Consider the following 11,483-nt stretch of genomic DNA (forward strand, 5'->3'; position numbering starts at 1 on the left):
TGGGGGTGAGGGTGGGGCAGGTTGGAGAGTGACCGATCGCTAAGGAGTGTGCATTTTCTTTTTTGGATCATGAAAATGTTCCCAAACTGAGTGTGATGATGGTTGCACAACTCTGAACATACCAAAGCCATCGCATTGCACACTTCACATGGGTGAATTATGTGGTATATGCATCCTTGCAGCTCCTCACCCACGGTCACCCCCGCCAGAAAAATGCCAGCTTCTACTTGTTTGTTATTGGCTTTTCCAGTCTTGCAGGGTTATGAATAACATAGTGAAGAATACCATAGTGCTGAACATGTCTACACACACACACACACACACGCACTAATGAATTCCTTAGGATAAATTCCCAGTGGCCACATGTGGCTGCTGAGCCCTCAAATGTGGCTGCTCCAAAGAGACTCATTATGAAAAACAGGATGTTCAGTAGTTCATTAAAATTTGTTTCATACCGATGACAAGCACACATGATAATATTTCGTCTATTTGGGGATAAGTGACATCTATTCGTAAAATTCAGTCCACTCGTTTCTGGTTGTTTACCGAAAGCAGCCAGAGCAAATGTAACATTGTGCCTGCGCCTAGTGTTTGGGGCTGGCGTTGCCTGTCTGTCCCACGATGCCACTCTAGAGAGAAGGTCACATCCATCTGGGGATCGGGAGGGTGAAAGGAGAAGAGACAAGCAGGGAAATAGGAGCCGCAGGGGGTTGGTAGGAGAGTGAGCAGACGTTTGGTTTGCTCCTTGGCCCAGTTGCCATGGTAACCTTGCAATAATCTCTTCCTACATTTCAAAAAAAAGAAAAAGAAAAAGAAAAAAAAAAAAAGCCTGAAGTGTTTGGTTATCTATCTGCCTTCCTATTTAATAAATGCGTACATAATGATAAGCTCTCAATAAATAATTTCCACAGCCGCCTTTGATGGAGCACGAGCTACAGACCGACCTCTCTTCCAAGTGCTTTCATGCATCCCTCCCTCTAATCCCCATGAGGCAGGATTAGCGGTGATGGCCATTTTCACAGAGAACGCTGAGGTTTAGAGAAGCTCGGGAACTTTCTCAGACTCTTGGCAGGGGATGCAGCAGAGACAGAAACCCCACGCTTGGACTACGGCGCCCGATTCCTGTGAGTGCGGGTTGGAGGGGCAATGGACGGCGAAGCAAAGGTGTGTTGAGCAACGACGATATTTCCGTGTCCCAGTCGGTGGGCCCCGTCCAGGGAAATGCTCTCCTGCAGAATTCCTGTCTGACCTCACTGGTGACCATACGCCTTTACACACCATATACAAAACCAGGATGAATTGCACGTGCGTTGAATGGTGCCTGCACCTCACCGATGAGACCAGTGTACCCTTACCGCAGCCTGTTGCCACGGAGTGACACCCGTCAACTCTGACCCCAATCCGCCCGCCCCCTGTGAATTTGTTCTGTTGGGGGCTCATCGCTGAAGGTGGGGCTGCCACATCCTCCTTCGGACCAGCCCTTTAAGAGCGGGTCCCCAGAACCCAGCGGCGGCCAGCCGTGTTGCCACGGAGACCGGGCCCCCGCTCTCCGAGCGGCGAGCCCGTGTGCGCAGGCGCAGGACCAAGCAGCTGCGACGCAGCGGAACTGCTGAGATTGGGGCTCAGGGTGCGCGCTCAGACGCGGCGGGAGCCGGGCCAGCGGCTGCCCTCCCCGTGCCGCTCCAGGTGCCACAGCGCCACCGTCCCCGGCACCTGGCTCGGCGCTGCGTCACTCAGGCCAGGGACAAAGGGCGGAGCGGCGGGGCCGGCGGCCTCTCCGGGCAGGACGCGTAAGCCCCCTGCGAACTGTCCGACAGCCCTGGGGAGGGGACCCTGGGAAAGACCGCTGCGTCAGTGGGCCAGTGGCTGCGTGGGTGGGCCAGTGGCCGCGGGAGCCCCGAGCCCCAGCCCTCAGCTCGGCCACATTCATCTGAACCTGAACTCCAAGCCCTGCGGCGCTGCTCCCGGGTGGGATTTGCACTGCGCGATCAGCGCCAGCGAGCCGCGCCATGGCCTTGAGCCTTTTGCAGGACTGGTGCAGGGGGCTGGACGTGGACGTGCACAGGGCCCTGCTGGTCACCGGCATCCCCGAGGGCCTGGAGCAGGCAGCCATCGAAGCCGTCCTGCAGCCGGCCTTCCTGCCCCTGGGCAGGTTCAGGCTGCGGAACACGAGGGCCACGAGGGATGAGAAGGCCAAGGCCGCCCTGGTGGAGTTCGTGGAGGATATCGATCACTCCGCCATCCCCAGGGAGATCCCCAGCAAGGACGGCGTCTGGAGGGTTCTGTGTAAGGACCGCGCGGAGGACACCAGAGTCCTGAGGCAGATGAAACGCTTGCTGCTCGACGAAAGGGCCCCCGGGGACACGCCCACCCCTCCCACCTCGGAGACTGAGGCCCAGGGGTCGGAGCTGCCTGGCCCCCCTCCCGGTGCAGCCAGCAAGGCCAGGAGGGGCCGTCGGAGTCGCAGAAGCAGAGCCAGGAGCAACAGGCTGACTCAGAAGGGCAAGAAGCGAGGCCGAGGAGGGCAGCCGTTCGCCTCCTCCAGGCGAGGGTCCGAGGACTCCTCCTCCGACAGCCTGGGCATCGTCATCCAGGAGTTAGACGAGGCGGACCTGAGCGGGGTCGACGACCAGCGAGCGCTGTACACCACGCTCCAGGCCGCGGCCAAGGAGCTCGTGAAGAAGTGGGCCCTCCAGGGTGACGCAGAGGACGGAGATGGTCCCCGCGAGTTCTTGGCTCTGGTGACAGTGACGGACAAAGCCAAGAAGGAGGAGATGGACAAAGAAACCCCGGGGGCCGAGTCGATCAGCTTGAACATCGAAGACCTGAGCGGGGTCCCCGACTTAGTGGCCTTACTGGCTGTGCGAGACACTTCGGATGAGGAGCCCGTAGACAGCGACGCTTCCGCGAGCGATTCACAGGAACGGGAGGGCCAAGACCAAGAGGGGGACAGTCCTGAGTTTGTGGCCATTGTGGCGTATACAGACCCCTCAGACCCCTCCGCCCGGGAGGAGATGCTGAAAATCGCTTCTGTGATTGAGTCGCTGGGCTGGAGCGACAAGAAAGACCAAAAAGATGCGCTTCCCGAGGTCCTGTCCGTCATGTCCAAGGACACTTCTGGAACCCGCGTGAAAGTGGAGGAGGCAGGACGCCAGGTGGACGCCATGGTCCTCAGGAAGGCCAAGGACGACGGGAACCTTCTGGAATGCATTTCTGCCTTGGCTGAGCCGGAGACCCTCCCCAAGGGGAAGAAGGCTCCGCGAGGCCCCCTCGGGGGCTGGGGCGATGAGGGGGAAGACGAGGTGGGCCTCCTGGAGCTAGTGGCACTCCTGGCTGCCCAGGACATGGCCGAGGTGATGAAGGAAGAACAGGAAGAAGCCTGGGAAGGTGGGAAGTTCAAATACCCCAAAGGGGGCCTGGGGGAGGTCCTGGCGCTTCTCGCAGCGCGGAAGAACAGGGAGTGGGAGGAGCAGTCGGACGGGCCTTCGGACGGAGGCTCAGAGGAGGCGTCCGAGGACACGGACAGCGAGGAATCCGAGCCTGAGGACCAGGCGTCCAGGAAGCCCCGGGCCAAGCGAGCCCGCACGGCCTCTAAGGTTCTGGGTCAGGTCGGCACCCCCTCCGGGTCCCGCAAAACCCGACGCGGAGGCCGAGGCCGGGGCGGGCGGGGCGTCACTCCCGAGAAGAAAGCTAAGGACGAGGCAGCCGGCGACAAGAAGAAGAAGGGGCGTGCGGGCGCCGGGGCCCGCGCCAAGGCCAGCGAGGCCAGGGGGCAACCGCCCACCCGCTCCAAGTCGGCCCGCGGGAAGAAGGCTCGTCGGGGAGGGAGGCTGCCCCCCAAGGGCTGCTAGTGGCTCCCAGAGACAGAGAAGCTGCGGCCGGCGATGCGGCCTCCCCTTCGCGCTCCCTCTGCCCTCCCTGCCGCAGAGACCAGCCTGCCGCTTCCCCGTGTGCGCTGTGCTCTGCTGTGCGCGAGGTGCGCACTGCCGGTCTCATCCTTACCTCTCAGTCCTTCCTTTGCAGGTGGCGCGAGCGATCCTGATGGAAGAAGGAGAGAGAAACGGGCATCCCTAGAGGCAGCAGCCCCAAGTGATGGGACAGTGTCTCAAGGGGCTCCGGGTGGGCGTGGCTTTGGGTGGCCCCCGGTTCCACGGGGGTGGAGTGGAGAGGGGGGGAATGAATGTGTCCATGGACTCCAGCACCTGGGGAGCCCAGCAGTGCCAGGGGTTTCTTTCTGGCTCTTCGTGGGGCCCCGAAGATTCCAGACCCGTGCTTCTGGCCAGAGTCTGTAGACCCCCACCAATCTGATGGGGTCTGTGGTGGAGGCCTGGCCACTAGCCCACCAGTGCGTGTCGGGGTGAAGCTGAGCTCCCTGCCTAGAGGAGGGAATGATTCCAGAAAGAAGCCTGAGGCAGAGGGGCAGCTTCTCTGGAAGTGGGGGAAGAGAGAAGAGGGGGGAGGAGTGGGGACCGGTTATCGGGACCTGGAGAGGAGGAGGAGGGAGAAAGGGAAGGCACACCAGCCCCGCCCACCTCTGGTACAGCTGATCCAGATGAATTAGCTCCTCAAGGCCAAAGCCACCTGCTGGAGTCCACAGGCTAAATGTTTCCCTTAGATTGCACAGTGATTTCAAAAAATCCCAATTATTTCCCAACATTTTCAGTTGGAGCAATTCATGTCCAGGTTATTGGCTTCTCTCTGCAGTGCCAGGCAGTGCCCCTCACCCAGGCATGTGGCTCTTTCCTGTCGCCCCACCAGTGGCCCCCTCCTTGGGCTGACCAGTCCTCAGTGCTGGCTTTGCAGCCCCTAAGATGATAGGGTCTCCCAGTTCACTGTCTGAGTGAATTAAATGCCAGAGGGGACCCTGAGCCGGGCACCTGAGGGGTGAGGGCTGGTCCCACTGGCATAGGAGCTGACCAGGGTCCTATGTTCAGAGGGAGGAAATGTCCCAAAGAGGGAGGTGCAGTCAGCCTTCCAGTCGCCCCCTCCTCCTCACCACCTCCCTGGCCTGGAGCGCTCTTGTATCGTGTCCTGTCCGTGTGGTGACCTGCGCTTCGGCCCTCTCTGCCCCTCTCAATGTTTCCCCTCAGTAGTGATCTCCATTGGACGCCCCTCCAAGTCCTCTGCTCCTGGGCTGTGTCTGTGTCCCAGTTCCCGTCCGCAGGCGGTGCCCAGCCCATCCTGTCACATGGGTCCTCCCTGCACATCTTGAGGAAGGCATGGATGCCTGGGCGTGTCCTCGCAGCCCAATTGGACTGTCCCAGCGCCACTCCGGACACCCAGGTGCTGAAGCAGACTGGAGAGCTGCTTGGAGGTGGCCCCCTTGGGCTGGCTTCAGGGACTTCCCTGGGACAAACAAGGTTGCTGTGGAGCTGGACAGGGTGGACGTGGGGCTGGAGAGGAAGCCCCTCCTCCCTGGGGTCTAATGGGCTTCAGGGCCTGGTCCTGGGTTGAGCAGCTTCTTGCGGGGGGGGGTTACTCGGGCTGGGGAGACCCCGTGTGTGACTAACTTCTCCCTGTAGCATTTAGGCCCCTCTCCCTGTGCACCATCACCTGGGATCCCTCAGTAAAGTGAATTAAGTGTTCTGGCCTGGTCTCCTTGTGCTCCGGGCAGTGGGGGAGGGGAGTGTCTGAAGTTGGGCCACAGATGCCCCACCTGTCACTGCTGATGTTCAGCCAGAACACTTGGGACTGCGCTGTCGCTGATTTAGCCCCAGTGTCCTTTCTGCTTCAGTGACTGTGTCCCCATCCAGTCTCCCGCCCTAATGCTTACATTCTGCCACGCCTTAGCTCTTCCACCTGCCCATCCCTGGCCTCCTCTCCCAATGCCACCCTCTGCTGCCCCCTGCCCTATCTCTTGTCAAGTGCCAGCCCTACAGCATCTTTCAGTCTCTGCTAGCAGACTCCCTTTGCTGGCACCGCCCAACTACCCTAGCGCTCAGCTGGATCCTCCCTGCTCTGTATCCTGTAACCTGCGGCCAGCTCTCAGCTCCCATGCTTGATCTCCAAGGCTCTGCCCTGGACCCCAGACCAGGAGGCCACCCCTCCTACCTGGGTCCCTGCCCCACTCCCATACATAGTTACAGGGCTGCCCGGGGGTTCCTTTTAGGACTTATCTGATGCCTCATGGAGTCCCTCCCCATCCCGAACCCTTTCAAGGCTTCCTATATACTCACAGGTCAAAGGAGCGTCCTTCCCCGGATATTTGCATGGGTCTGCCCTTCACATCATGTGGGTCTGTCTTCAAATGTCACATTTCCAGAGAGGGCTGTCCTGACCACCCTTTTAAGAATGTCATCCTTCCCGCCTATTCTTACTTTATTTTTCAGAGCTCTCATTGCCACCTGGTACACTTATTTATTTTTAAACAGCGCACTGACTGTTCGTCGGGGGTGGGAGGTTAACAGAGGAAATTGACACGGGGTTTGCAGCCAAAGTGCAGAAAGTGGATGGGGGAGGGGTCGCCCGCAGATGAGAAACCAGGGAGCTGCTTCGGGCTCAGGGGATGCTGCTGCCCCAAGCCCCGGTCGCTGGGCCGCGGAGGTTCCACAAACAGCCGATTGGCCTGAGGAGGGACCCAGGAGCCCCTGGCTCACGTCGCTGCCGCTGCCGCCACTGAAACCCCAGCACCTCCAGAGAGCGTCCCCCTTCCGCCGCTGCCGACTGGCGCCAGTGCCCGGGGGCCAGCAGCGCATCTGGCAGAGGAGTCGGGACGTGATTGAGGCCCAGGGTCCACCCGGTGGTGGGGGGTTGGGGTGGGTGAGCGGGGGTTTGGGGCGGCGGAGTCCGGCAGGGTCGGAGCGCGGTCCATCCTGTCCCCCACCGCGTCCCCAGCGCCAGCCCGGTACCCGCACCCGGTGGCTGCTGTTTCCAGTTGTTGAATGACTGAGGGACCGGATGGACCGCGCGGGCCTGGAGAACTGAACCCAGATGCGCGGGGCGGGGAAGGTGCGGGACGCTCCGCCCCGGTGAGAGGGAGCCCGGGGCGCACGCAACACCGTCTGGGGTCCAAGGAGCAGCCGCATAAAGGCCCTGAGATCCCGCCGGCAAGGGCGGAGCGAGGAGCCCCCCCCCCCAAGGCCCCTTCGCATTGGTGTGTCCCCGCGGGGGTCCCAGAGGTGCCGAGGCCCGGGAGGAGGACGCAGCGGAGCGCTGTCGCCTCGGGTGGGAGAAGAAGGCAATGTCCCGAGAGGAGGCCGAGGGACCCGTGGGAGACTTAAAGGACGTGTGTTCAGGCCCGGTGTTGTGTGCTGGGTGCTGGGTGCTGGGGCTGCGGCGGGAAGCACGACAGACACCCGCAGACCCTCGTGGAGCGTCACTGCGCGGGGAGGGGACAGATACTAAGCCTCCTAGAGAAGCGCAGGGTCCTGCGTGAGACAGCGGTGACCACGGGGAGAAAACGCCGGCGGGCGCGGCCTGAGGATGTGGGGCCGGAGGGTTTGCCAGCATCACCTGTTTACGGTTTTGCGGGGAAGCTCTCCGTGAGAAGGTGACATTGGGCTAGGGGCGAGGCAGCGGGTACCCGCGGGAAGCGCATCCAGGGGCGGGAGCAGCCGGTGCAGGAGCCCCGAGCCCGGGCTGAGCTGCTGGGGGGTTGGTCACGTGTCGTCACTCACCCCTCCAGAGCCTGGATCGGTGCTGGACTTAGGGGTACAGTGTCTGCAAAACAGGCCACCAGCCTTCATGGGGGTGACTCGTGTTTACATGTAAGTCAGGCTTGAAATGAACGTGCCGTCACTGGGGTCCAGATGGGTGTCAGGATGTGCAGAGAAGCGAGGATGTGCCCTCACCCTCCAAGCATGGACCTCGAAGATGAACTTGTCCAGGCCCCTCTGCCGGCTCAAATGAAGACGGGGGTGGGGGGGACGCCCCGAGATCGAGGGAATGTAACTAGGTCCTAGAACGGCCCGGAGGAAGAAGTCAGGATTCCGGTGACAGAAAACGACATCCCTTCCCCGGCAGTGGGTTCCCCAAAGCCTGGCGCCAGCAAGGCCTCGACTTTCTCAGTGCAGGCTCCGCCCCATGACACGCGACGCTTCGTCCCACTACTTCTCCGCCCGCGGAGGTGTGTCCCCTCACGCGAGTAGCCGTGCCCTATTTACCCACGAGGGGGCGCTCCAAGACCGCGCTCAGGTTGTAGCCCACCCTGCGCCAGGGCGCGCCAGGAGGCGCTTTGAATGATGGTTCAAGTCACGCGGAGGCGGCCTATTCTGACTCAAAGGTGGTGGGACACTGGCCCATCGCCTTGCAGCTCTAAAGCTCCGCCTGTCCTTTGAACTCCAGGCTGTGGAAAGTGGACCTGTCCGGAGCGCCGGGGTCTCTCAAAGTGAGACCGACTGCAGCAGCATCTCCTGGGAATTGCTTAGGTGCCACCACACACCTGTAGCATCAGGATCTGCACTTTCCAGGGTGTCTGAGGGATCTGGAGACACGCTAGCATTTGTGCATTGCCATGCGAGTTACCAAAAGAAAAAAAAAGAGAAAATATATGCGTAGATGAACAAAAGATCTAGTTTGCAATGTCTTCCCACAAAGAGAGAGAGCGCTCAGTGGCCAAGAATCAAATCTCCGGAGATAGGACCTGGGTTTGGGTCCTAACTACCCCACTCACTGGCTGTGTGACCCTCGGTGGGTCACATCACCTCTGTGTGCCTGGCCTTCCACATCTGAAACCGGGGTGATGCTGGAAGTAGCCCCTCCCTCGCAAGGCCACCATGAGCCTTCAGTGAGGTATCAAGCACAAGGGAGTTAGAACAGTAAACAGCACTGGGCCGGGTTTGCCTAAGTGGAGGGACCCGTTTCTTGTGCCACTTACATTTTGTAATGATGTGTAAATAGTTTTCCAAAAAGTGAAACCTCTGTCAGAAAGAGGTTGACTCTTCTTTAAGGTGTGGACGTGGACAGCCTTAGATGGCCCACCCCACATCTGGGAAAGGCCACAGAAACGTTGGCTCACTCCCGCCCCCGAGTGGGTGTGAAGGTCAAGCCTAGCAAACTCCCACCCAGCTCTGTCCACTATGAAGGCCCAATGAGCTCACACCGATTTTGTCCAAGCCACAGGGATGGGCTTGAGCCTACCGCAGTCTCCTCAGAAAAATCCCATCATGAGGATAAACTTTTTGATGCCTTCTTGCTGCATGTGGTATCATCAGTCTTAACATCTCAGCTGATTCTGAGGGAGTGGTGGACCACCCAACCACAAAACGACCTCTCTGTTAAACTCATGTGCTCATCCAGGAATCCGGTCCTCTTTGTACTAACCAGAGACTCGTAAACCCACTGGATGTCACAGCAGAGAGAGTGAACTAACCTTGAAGGCAGTGGCTCTCAAAGTGTGTCTTCCCAGCGTCCACTGGGTGCCCCTTCCCTAGGGACTACTGATGTAGCACCCAGAGATGGACGGTGGCTCTCAGCCTTGGCTATGTGTTCTAATGCCCTGGGGAGAGTTTAAAAAATTGAGGTGCCCTATCTACACCCTCTGAGTTTAAAGCGGGTGGTCTGAGATGGGGGCTGGGTAACAATCAGTTTAAAGGCTCTCCAGCTGACTCTGATGTGCAGCCAGTGTTGTAAGCAATTTTTACCTCAATCCTCCCATTTAATAGGCAAGGAGCTGAAGCCAGATTGGGGTAGGAACTTCCTGGGATCACAGAGCAAGTTGGTGACAGAGCAGAAGTGGAACCCAGGAGTCCTGAATCCCCCTCAGAGCTTCATTATATATGTTGACCCTGGCCCCTGTAGTAGTAGTAGTAGTAGTAGTAGCAGCAGCAGCAGCATCAGCAGCAGCAGTCCTGGCTGGTGTGGCTCAGTGGGTTGGAGCATCATCCCATAACTGAAGGGGCTGCAGATTCAATTCCCATTCAGGGCACATACCTGGGCTGCAGGTTCAATCTCCAGTTGGGGGGCATACAAGAGGCAACCAATCGATGTTTCTTTCTCACATTGATGTTTCTCACTCTCTCTCTCTCTTTTTCTCTCTACCTTCCTCTCTCTCTAAAATCAATACACATATTAAAAATAATAAGAATTGATTGCCCTGGGAGGACTGATATGACTTACTTTAAATGTTTCATAGCCTTTGAATTAAAACCAATATTCTAACTTTATGAAGCAAACTATTCCACAGTAAAATGTTAATTGTATATATGTGGCAAAATGATGGGTGATTTTTTCTATATTTACTGAGGTTTTTCTATCATAATCATATATGACTTTTATAGCCTGATAAAGAATTTCTATATAAACAGCACTGGGGGCGGGGGTGGGACAAAGACAAGTGGACTAAGCAGAGTGTAAGGGACATGGAGCATTTAATGGAAATGCTAGCTCTAGCCAGGGGAAAAAAAAGTACAAATGATTCCTTTTTTCCTTCAACTGCTACGCTAAAAACCTTCCTGGAATGTGAGGGGGTGGCCCCAGAAGGCAGCCTTATCAGTGCATAAACCTTATTTCAGTTGGAAGAAAATCCCTCTACATCAAGGTCGTACCTATGTTTCTGTATTAGGTGACCCCTCTGTCCTGATGTCCTACACACCCCATTTCCTTACATTTAGGCTGAAATAGATGTGATTTTTGTCCTTTCCACATGACACCTTCCAGGCCCACAAGACAGCATCGTCTCCCTCCATAACTAACCGGGAGAGACCCCCTCCCCATTATGTTTCTTGAATCTGGTTTACCAGTTGTCTTGCTGCCACGTTTCTATCTTCAGGTTGGTATTTGTAACTTTTGTCAAACATGAATATATGTTTAGAATTGAAAGGCTGTAACACACATCTTTTTTTAAAAATAAGTAAAATAGTTCATTCTCTCTCTTTTTCCTTTGGTTAAGGGCGTCAGACAAAAAGCAGGATCGAGTCAGCAACCAAGACTATTCTGACCATGTGACATTTTCCAGGCATTAGGAGGACATATGATCAGCTTCCCTAATATGCATTTAGTTCTTGAGTCTTTTAAAAATGTCCCCTTTGCCTCAGGGTTCAGATTTTCATCTGCGGGACATTCTAGAAAACAGGTACGACATTTATTTCACTGCTATACCCTGAATGTGTGACCGCTTTAAAAAATATTTTTTAAAGATCCTAAAATATGTAACATGCATACAGAGACATGCCCCGACCACAAACATACAATTTAACAAATAATTATATAGCAAAACCTATGATACTAGGACCCATCAAGAAAAGTCAGCCCAGAAGCCCCTCATCGCAAACTTCTCCCTCCCCCAGCATAAATAATATTCTGTTTTGTGATAAACACTTCCTAGCTTTTCTATAATTACATCTGTTTATTACCAAATGTGTAATAGTTTGGAAATAAACATATGCATCTCTCAAACTGTAGATGAGGCTATTTTTGAATGTTATATTAATGCAATCTTATTATCTGGATTATTTTGCTGTGTGCCTGGTTTTTAGGAAAAATAAATGAAGCCAAGAAAGGGACCGTGGGGCCTCTCAGTTTACTGGCCACGTCCTCACTGGGAA

The 11,483-nt window shown here is 56.7% G+C and overlaps 1 protein-coding gene across 1 annotated transcript; it reads left to right on the forward strand.

Moving 5' to 3' along the window:
- Nucleotides 1-1,615: 1,615 nt before the first annotated feature.
- Nucleotides 1,616-5,083, forward strand: PNMA8B (PNMA family member 8B). The gene has a single exon (XM_090260755.1). The coding sequence runs from the start codon at nucleotides 2,010-2,012 to the stop codon at nucleotides 3,849-3,851; it is 1,842 nt and encodes a 613-aa protein (XP_090116881.1). The 5' UTR covers nucleotides 1,616-2,009; the 3' UTR covers nucleotides 3,852-5,083.
- The last annotated feature ends 6,400 nt before the right edge of the window (nucleotides 5,084-11,483 follow it).

The sequence above is a fragment of the Furipterus horrens genome, unplaced genomic scaffold (assembly GCF_987537825.1).
Source record: "Furipterus horrens unplaced genomic scaffold, mFurHor1.1.pri manual_scaffold_13, whole genome shotgun sequence".
Lineage (NCBI taxonomy): Eukaryota > Metazoa > Chordata > Mammalia > Chiroptera > Furipteridae > Furipterus > Furipterus horrens.

Bases quoted from the DNA above. Each gene is read 5' to 3' on its own strand.
- PNMA8B (XM_090260755.1), top strand. From the start codon at position 2,010: ATGGCCTTGAGCCTTTTGCAGGACTGGTGCAGGGGGCTGGACGTGGAC.